General features: G+C 37.2%; 1 protein-coding gene across 3 annotated transcripts; it reads left to right on the forward strand.

The window, feature by feature from the left end:
• The first annotated feature begins 670 nt into the window (after positions 1-670).
• Positions 671-8,937, forward strand: atoh8 (atonal bHLH transcription factor 8). Of its 3 annotated transcripts, none has more exons than XM_072663678.1 (3): positions 671-1,533; positions 5,092-5,283; positions 7,551-8,937. In XM_072663678.1, exons 1-3 carry the CDS (start codon positions 913-915, stop codon positions 7,569-7,571), a joined length of 834 nt encoding a protein of 277 aa, XP_072519779.1. In that variant the 5' UTR covers positions 671-912; the 3' UTR covers positions 7,572-8,937. The 3 variants fall into 3 exon arrangements, with proteins under 3 accessions (XP_072519779.1, XP_072519778.1, XP_072519780.1); XM_072663679.1 differs by having other exon boundaries at positions 672-1,533; positions 8,232-8,937; XM_072663677.1 differs by having other exon boundaries at positions 5,092-8,937.
• The last annotated feature ends 790 nt before the right edge of the window (positions 8,938-9,727 follow it).

Raw genomic sequence — 9,727 nt, forward strand, 5'->3', positions numbered from 1 at the left:
CTATAAGAAAATAAGAGTTTGGGGTTGGTCCAGTAGGTCTAGGATCCAAAAAGATACATCTAAGCTTAGAAGCTCAAGCGTGAATTGGTAGCCAATGTCTAGATCTTTTATTTTTAATAATACTGTTTATTTTTAATTTAACTGTGCAAAATAGTGTAAACTTTGGATGTTATATGATAAATGATAATTCTACACTTTTAAAGTAATGTTAAATAAGTAAATAAATAAATCTGAATGATTTTTCAATGTTATTTAACATATGTACACTTGGCTAATATCAAGTGGTTCCCCCCTGTGTTGTAACAACAATTCTGACCATTCGAGGCATTCACAAGACCTCTGAATCGTCTTGCACCAAGACGTTGGCAGCAGATTCTCCAAGTCCTCGATGACCTTAACCATGGAGAACGTTGGGTAGGTAATAACCACTGCATACCGGGAAAACTACAAACATATTTTCGTAGCTTTTGATAAATTTGCTAAACAAGTAATGAAATTTGTAATGTTGTAGCAGCACAATATTAATATTTTTGTTGTGTTGTTTTGAAATGTTTCAAACAAGACTACAGTTTTTCATCCTCATGAGCGAAATCGCGGTCTCGTCAAAGAATCCCACGAAGCCCAATTTTATTTTGGGCGGTCCCCTTTTGCAGGCGCTCTGACAGTCTCGCCAACAGGGGCTCCTGTGTAACAGATCCTCGAAAATGCAGATGAACGATCGAGTACACAAAAAATGCTGGCAATGCCTGCTTGACTTCAGAGGGTTCTCAGGAATCACACGAACAACAGCTCGCTTTTACTACAACTTAACATCGATTTATTTATGGTAGACGCTGGTGCTCATGAGCAATAATCAGTAACAGTTTCTTCAGGATATTTAAGACAACGTGTTACACGCTGTAGACATCGGGAATGAAGAACCATGTAATCATGGATCAGTGCAGTCCAGATGGAAACAAGAAGTTTAAACGAAAAGTTCGGGGTTCTTTTAAACGGGAGATTGAGGAAAAGGACAAACATACTTCTGAAACACTGCAAAACCCAATGGGATGTCTTGTCGATGATGTTTACGGAAATATTTGCGGAAAAAGCTTTGTTCCAGCTCCATCCAGTACACAGCATCTACACCAACCAAGCTTTTTAAATGGTGTTCTTGATAAAAAAATGTGTAACTTTCCTTCAGTAACTGGGAATGTAACTGAAACAAAACCACGGTCGATTTCCGAAGAAGTTGTTGAGCTCAGCGATGACAAAACATCACCAGTCTTTGAGAGTGAGCATGCGTTTCCAAAAGGTTATGCTCAGCAATCGCGTATTGTGTTATGCAAACGTTCTGAAAGATCTCTTTCTTCAACCTCTCGGGCTGCCCTCAGCGTTGAATCTACAGACTCGTCTAGGAAACGACTGGGAGAGTCGTCTGGCGTCGTCACAGAGATCAAAGCAATTCAGCAGACACGGAGACTACTGGCAAATGCAAGAGAAAGGACCCGGGTGCATACGATCAGTGCAGCGTTTGAAGCGCTGCGAAAGCAGGTAAACTAACTTCATTTTCCAACTGCATAATGTATTGGCTTTCCACTTCTTCATTGCCTAATATTTCCCATAAAAATACGATTTTTTTAATATTAGAAAAAAGTAATTTGATACCTTTTTTAAATAAACTATTTTAGGCAAACTGAAACCTGAAACAATGAAGTGCTTAAAACTCACAGCTTATTTTGTAGAGCACATTAACTTTTCTTGCTGTTTTGACATTGTTGTTTCGATTGTCTGACACTGTACTGTCAGTTTTCAAACTAAAGTCGTTTTAAATTTACTTTGCTTTGTGTTTCTATTTATTTAATTTTTGCATTTATGTTGCAGATCAATTTCCAGTTGCATGTTACAAATTCAGTTACACATTACAAATTTGGTAATCATTACATTGTTTTGCAGTCTGTTGATCTGTTCAACATAAGACATAGATTATACTCTAGACATACACATTTTGTAGATCCTTTTATAAATGGAATCAACATTTATACTCCCTTAGATTTTTCCTGTGGTTCTGATAAATTCTTGGGTTGTCTTGCATGCACATCTTATTTAAAGTCTATCCACAAATCTTATGTGATGTTTAGGTCAGGGGAGTATAAGGCCATTCCAAAAGCTTAATTGCCATTTCAGGTAGAACATGGTTGTTTTGAGGTATGTTTTAGATAATTATATGGTTGCAGAAGCCATTCTTTTTTAGCTTCAGCTATTTCATGGATAGTTTAAGATTTTAATCCAGGATTATCACATCCCATGCAACATTGCCATTACCACCGATGGCAACACCACTCCAAAACATGATGGGTCCACCCCCACCATAACTTGTTTCCAAAACTCATTTGGCTTCCTCAGATGTTCTGTAGCATACTTCAGACATTGCATTTTGTGATAGGGTCACAGCCAAGATTGTCTTTTTTTATTATCTGTGCATGAACATTATGTTGGTGCACCGCCCTTTGTTATCACCTGTTTGCAGAGTCAAAGACTGTAAAAACCTTTAAAATTTGATGCAGCTGACAGTTTCTTTTTACAGTTGGCAACTTTCCTCTAGCCACATTGCTGATTTGTTTAGTGTTGAAATCAACACATACAGGATCAGATATAGACATACAGCACACCTTTGGTTAAATGTTGCATGTTGACCAGACGCTTTTGATAGGCATTGGATCTGACTTTTGAGCACAGTGCACATGTTAGAAGTCAGGACTTTGAGAAGGCTATTTCAAAAGGTTAATGTTTATCATATCCACAACCACCTTTTATATGTGTCCAAGTTTCAACTGTCTAGCTGGTGAGCTACAAGCTTTAGTTAAGCTTGAATGTGTCATTTTTGGAGCAGGGGCTTCTTTCTTGGATGGCAGACATGCATGCATATGTACAGAGATCTAGGTTTAAGCCCCAGGAAAGCACGTCTGTGTCTCATACTCAAAATGTTGGAAAAAAACAATATTATATTAAACAATAAACTGAAAATGAAAAAGTAACATCCATTCTAGGGACAAAGGTATTGGGGCACCACATCTTATGTGGTCCACAGAGTTAAATACAGGCACAGTAACCTAGAACATTTCCAGACATTACTCTAAAGAGCTGTATGTGTGAACAGGTCAATGGTCCTGGACATTACTTTATCCTGCCAGCCCCCTAGTACAAAGTCTGTGTAATGTCCAAGTGAGCTCATGTGTAATTGGAGCAGGTATTTTTCCAGAGAATTCACAATGGGCGTGTTGATAACATAGTTATGGATGAGTAGGTAACTTTATTCGCCATCTTTGATGTGCTGTAAACAAAACACTGCTATTTTCTTTGTGTAGGAAATAGCACAGACACCACCCCTTTCCTAAACCATGTAGAACATTTCCCGTAGTGAGAACATGTCTGACATGGAAAATCTCCGGATGTATGCAACATGTATGAAATGGTAACCCCGGATAATGTCCGGATCTGATTCTCCAGACATTGCTTTTAATATGTGAAAACAACTTAAATGAGCTGGCACTCAACTCAAGGCACACCACAAAACAAAAGCACTGTACATTTTTATACAGCAATATAAAAACAAAGCATTTTGGTATTCACACAAAAAGTACAACTTGCTGATTTAGAGGATTTAACATTTAAAGGAACAATCAGTACATAAAATCTTGCAGATGTGGGTCCGCCGCTCAAGGCAGGATGTTGACATCAACCATCAGAATGGAATACCAGGGATTTTGAGAGTGGCATTATTGTTGGTGCCAAACAACCTGGTTTGATTATTTTTATTACTGATGATTTCTTAGAGGTTTCAGCACAACAGTGTCTGAAGTTTACTTCCGGTGAGGAGGGGTTTTGTAGGCAGTAATGCCTTGTCAATGAGTGAGGTCAACAGAGAATGAACACTACAGTAACTCAGAAAAGCACAAGATGTTGAACCTTAAGGCAGATGGACTACAACAGTAAGCTGTAATTGTCAGAAGCTCACCAAAACTGGACAGTCAAAAACTAAAATAGTAAGGTCTGATGATTCTCAAATTTTGCTAAGGAGCACAGACAGTAGGGTCGGAATTTGCTGCCAACATCTTGAATCCATGGACTTATACCTATTAGTATTGTTGCTGGTCATGTGCATCACTTCCAACTCACATTTAATTTTTTATGGCTATTTCTAGCATCATGAAGTATACAAAAATCAGCAGGAATTGCACAATACATGACCCCAGAGGACTAATACCCAGTATTAACATGGTGTCCCTTATAAAGTGCTTGGTAAGTGTATTTAGTCTATTGAAAAATAAAACACTTAGCAGTACTTCTGTCCAGGGACTGGACAAGCTGCGTGTGTCCATTTGCACATCTATGTCAGCAATGGGTGCAACTTAAAGTAGCTGAATGCATTCATTAGAAGGAGTGTCCACAAACATTTGGACATATAGTGGATATGTCATTAAAATATAGTAAACAAACAAGTCAATGAAATAAAAAAAATCATAAAACATAATTACATTAGCATTAACAAACAGGAAAAACATGATCAATACCTACCTTATTGTTATATTAATTTAGCATATTGAAAATATAAAAGGGAGGCGGTTACAAGAACCACTGGTTACATCTTATATAAATTGTTGCACATTTTTTATGTCTGTCTACAAGTTAATATTAATTAAAGGAAAAGGTTTAAAGGTGCAAGTATTTGTCATTGTACAGTGTGCACTGTACAGCGAAATGGGTCCTCCGCATTTAACCCATCTGTGGTAGTGAACACACACTCACACACACTATTGAGCTAGGGGCAGTGAGTACACACACACACACACCCAGAGCGGTGGGCAGCCAACTCCAGCGCCCGGGGAGCAGAGAGGGTAAAGGGCCTTGCTCAAGGGCCCAACAGTGGCAGCTTGCCAAGCCTGGGAATCGAACCCACAACCCTGTTATAGATATCCCGGTGCTCTAACCGCTGAGCCACCACTACCCCAGTAATTAACTATTAATATTAATAGTTAGCATAATATTATTCTGTTATGACTATGGCATTATATGCCATTCAAGTCTCAATGTGGGTTTCTCTGTTTATAGGTGCCCTGCTATTCCTATGGACAGAAGCTCTCCAAGCTGGCTATATTAAGAATTGCTTGCAACTATATCCTGTCCCTGGCTCAACTTGCAGACCTGGACTACACACCAGACCACAGCAACATGAGCTTCAGAGAGTGTGTAGAGCAGTGCACTAGAACCCTGCAGGCAGAAGGCCGTTCCAAGAAAAGAAAGGTGAGTAGAAGGGGGTCGTCCATATCTTATTCAACCAGACACAATGGTTGTATTTCAAAGCCAAAAAAGCCACAAAGCCTCACATTCTAATGACACCGGTTTGACTCTTTCAAATAATCTCACTATGCATAAAAACAAATACATATAAATCATATTCATGTCAATAGGTGATTTAATTGTTAGCTGTTAATTCAAGTTAGCACTGTAGGGCTAATTAAGCAATAAATAGGTATAGAGACCCTAGATGCTATACCTTTTTGATCTCAATGTATCTGAATGTATTATTTTTACTAATACAAAAAATTCCACATTGAAACGTTTCACATTGCTGTTGGGATTCGATCACATTCAGCCCTTAAAACCTTTAAATACTGAGGATGCAGTACATTGCCCATGTTTGGCATTGGGCATGGTGACAGGATAATGTACGTACAAATGCTCAAGAAAGTTTTTTTTAGTAAAAAATGTTGTAGAGTAACTACAAATACTGGGATACTGGAATTTTGTGTTATAAAAATAGCATTGCTAAAATATTTCCTTGTATTTCTCAAGGAAAAAATATGCTTTCCACATCATTCCAAAATCATTACCTATTTTTGGGTATGTAGAAGGTTTTTAGCTATGTTCATATGTGCTTATACATTAGATACATATCTAATTTGTGGCCATAACACTTATTATCAAATCGGACATATTGGACATGGACATGGACAATTTCTGATTGTAGAAGCTGAAATGTGGCCTTTTCACCTTCTCCCCTAATAATGAGTAGCTTAGAGCAAAGTTAATCATCTCTGAGATTACGTTTTGTACATCTAATTCAGTTATTGTTATTCATTTACATGGCACTATTGATTAGGATTGAGGTGCATGAAGCCTGTTTCAGTGCACTGGCTTCTTCACATGAAAGATAAATATGGGCCACTTTCAAACACAAAAAAATTAAGTAAGACAGAATAATCAAAATGATCAATTTAGTAGTAAAGCCTACAATGTGAACACAACCAATCGGTTTTCTTCAAATGCATTTGTTTGTGTGCTGATAAATTTTGTACTGAATGTTTTTGCCTCAAAGTAATATATATTTATATGTATATTTTTACACCAGCATTATTATTCTACAGTCCCACACTAAAACCTTACTGAAACCCCTTCATAATTATACATAGAGATATGCTGTTTGCAATAAACCCAAGCAAACAAGAATAATATAATCCTGCCTTCTTCATACATGTATGTATCAGGAGAAAAAATAAATGATGTATAGGCTTAAAAGCACCCTGCCTTTAATGAAGCGTGGCGGTGGCTCGGTATTGCTCTTGGGCTGCTTTGCTTCTGGAATTCTGCAACATGTGCAGGGCAGTAGTAGGGCTTAGTTCGTCACAGTCACCCATAGAAAATCTTTAATGAAATTTGAAGAAAGCAGTTGCAGCACGCAGACCCAAGAATATTAGTGAACTAAACATCATTGCTCATGAGGAATGATGCCAGAGCTAGTATTTGTCTATGCATCATGTTTGCAGCAGGTTATAACAGCAAAAGTGTGCTCTACCAGGTACAACATACACTTTTTGGGGAAGAAGCTGCATTAGTCATTAAAAGTGCCATTTGTGTGTGTTGAATGTGTTAAACTGTTTAAATTGTTTTTATTGCAAACAGCTTAAAACTTATAAATGTTGCTATTAATTTTAACTTGTCATGGGTTGAATAAGTTCTGTTGCAACTGTAATTATATTGTATATACTATGGAATTCACATTTTAGCACCATGCAGAGTTTCTAATAATGTAAACATCGACGAGATAATTCTGCAGTCTCAGCTGTTGTGTAAATGGGAACATCTTGTTCAGCTAGTCTGAAGTACATGATACCACCCAAGACATTCAGATTCTTGTATGATGTTTCACAACACATACAACACATTGTCATGGCAACTGGACCTGAACTATGTCCAGGAGTCACATAGACTGACATATGTACTAAGATAAACCAATATGTTAATAAGTGAAATATTTGACCATGTCAAGGTACAAATAATTTGTTCACACTGGTTTCTCAGTTATACCAGTGATAAACCTCTATGATTCTGCATCTTTTGCTTGTATTTACATTTCAAGCATTTTCAAGAACTTTAAGTACAAATGTAAAGTACTAGGATTGTACTCGGAAAGTATTTTAGACCTTGTAGACAGTTTCACAAAAAACTGAAGAGCTCTAGATTAAGTCACTTTTCTGCTTTGTGTGAACTAATGTACTTTCGTCGCATAGGCACATTCAGAAGGAAACTAGTGAGCTTCCCCCGCCCCCGGCAGTTCCAGACACCAGATGTTTGCAACGCTAGCTGGGAAGTCCTGCTGGCGCCACTCAGGGCAGAGGGCAGGGTGAAGGCACGCGAGCTGGAACCAGGAGAACTCACTCACTGCAGGAATTGGCACATTCCCCAGTGCAATCTTGGCGGGCTCCCCAGTTCTCCATAAGCCATCTGTTCTAAAAAAACACTTTAGAAAAAAACACTGATCATCACTCTTTCTGAACACAGCACTAAGAAGCAGCTGTTACCGAGGGTAGGGAATGAGGGAGGGGTCAGGAATAAAAGAGATCCTTTTGTCAGGGAGAGCCAGTGAGTCTGAGGGGAAAGTTTCTGAAGAGGAAAAAATGTTTTGACACAGAAAACTGATAAAAGGCATTCAGAGTTGTTTCATAGTGAAACGCATGTTGTGGTTCTGGCCTTCTAGATCGTTGAAAAGAAAATGCATCTTATGTGCTAATATGTAGCTGAAATAATATATCAATAAACAATTTTATTAAATAGCATTTCCATCTTTCAGACATGCTTATAGCTTTAAACCCCTTGGTAACAACATACAAAAAGTGAATATTTAATTGGTTATGTCTCATTTTAGTTTATTTATATTTAATATTAACTCACAAATCCTTCTCTTTGTCTAGGAATGAAATGAAGACTTCTTGGAGAAAGAAGATTTTAACTTCAATAGGATCATGACAAGCTTTATTCTACATAAGTTTGAAATGAAGCTATAGGAACACATTGCAGTTTTATACTACTTTTTAAACAGTTTAATCTTACACATGCATGGTTGAGGTCTAAAAAATTATTGAAAAACTTTCATTGACTCTGTTAAATACATGCTCATTGTTAAATACATGCAACCTACAGTAACATACCATACCTTTATAATTGTGTAATTAAGATGGAAGATTGTTATGAAACTGCCTGTTATACATATATTGATCTTATTTCGCATTGTAAGCTTTTAACTGTTAAATATTTTGCAGTATGTTAGAATTTAATTCAGAACAAAATCAAGCTTTGTAAACTTTTGTAAAATTGTATAGCAAATCAGCATACCAACAGTCACATCTATGCTTTTTTCACAGGAACACATTTTTTGTAATTGTCTGTACACCACCACAATGGATTTGAAATTAAGCAATCAAAATGTTACTGAAGTTTCTCCTTTAATTTTATTATAATTTTAATATTAATCATTTAGGAATTACAGCAATTTGTTTGACAGTGTCTTCAGTTCCACAGGTAATAGGACAATTGACTGATAAGCAGTTTCTTGACCAGGTATGGCCTGTTTTGTCAATAGTTAATGACAAATAAAGGTAATAAAAGGTCTGGAGTTTATTCAAAGTTTTGGCTTTGCATTTGGTGTCTGTTCATGGGACCTCACAATATAAGGTCCAAAGACGTGTTGATGCAGGTGAAGAGGGCCATCATTAGGCCTCCTAAACAAACGTAATAGAAATATAGCAGAACAACTAGCCAGGCATCTTCCATTTTCAAGCCTGATTTGGTCAAAGCCAGATTTCAGACTGATATGGCTGATGTTTAACATGCAGTGTAAGAGGGGAAACTGCCCAAACAAGCTCCATGCGAGCAGTCAAACAAGTGGATGAATTTCTGAGTTTGACAAGTCTGAGTATGAGAAGTCTTGCAAGCTGATTTCCCAACAACAGGACCTGTTTTCCCAATATGTATTGAAGAATTAAGTAATTTAATATGTATATTAGTTGTAATTGCTGACACTGTCAATTTCAATTTAAGAAGAATTATAACTTCAGTGTGATTGTTTAACCATCCAATATAGCAGTAATTCAATATATTGTAACTCATTCGTTGACATAGATTTCATTGGTTATATACAGTTATGGAAAATTTCATTTGACAGCTGACAAAATCTGTCTGTGAGTCACAGAAAATGTCATTACCTGACAAAATTGTTCATGTACTGCCCATATACAGTTCCCCTTTTTAGTGGAATATCATTGCACAGCATGGCACAAGTTGGCAAAGCAATTTACCTTCACAATATGTTAAACAGGGCAATGCACTTTCACACACATTCTGCTGAACTGAGTGCTTGTATGTAGACAGAACTCTGCTTAGGGTCTGCGTTTTACTTGTAGTGTGAGCA

This window comes from Salminus brasiliensis, chromosome 19 (genome assembly GCF_030463535.1).
Source record: "Salminus brasiliensis chromosome 19, fSalBra1.hap2, whole genome shotgun sequence".
In the NCBI taxonomy this organism is placed as follows: Eukaryota; Metazoa; Chordata; class Actinopteri; order Characiformes; family Bryconidae; genus Salminus; species Salminus brasiliensis.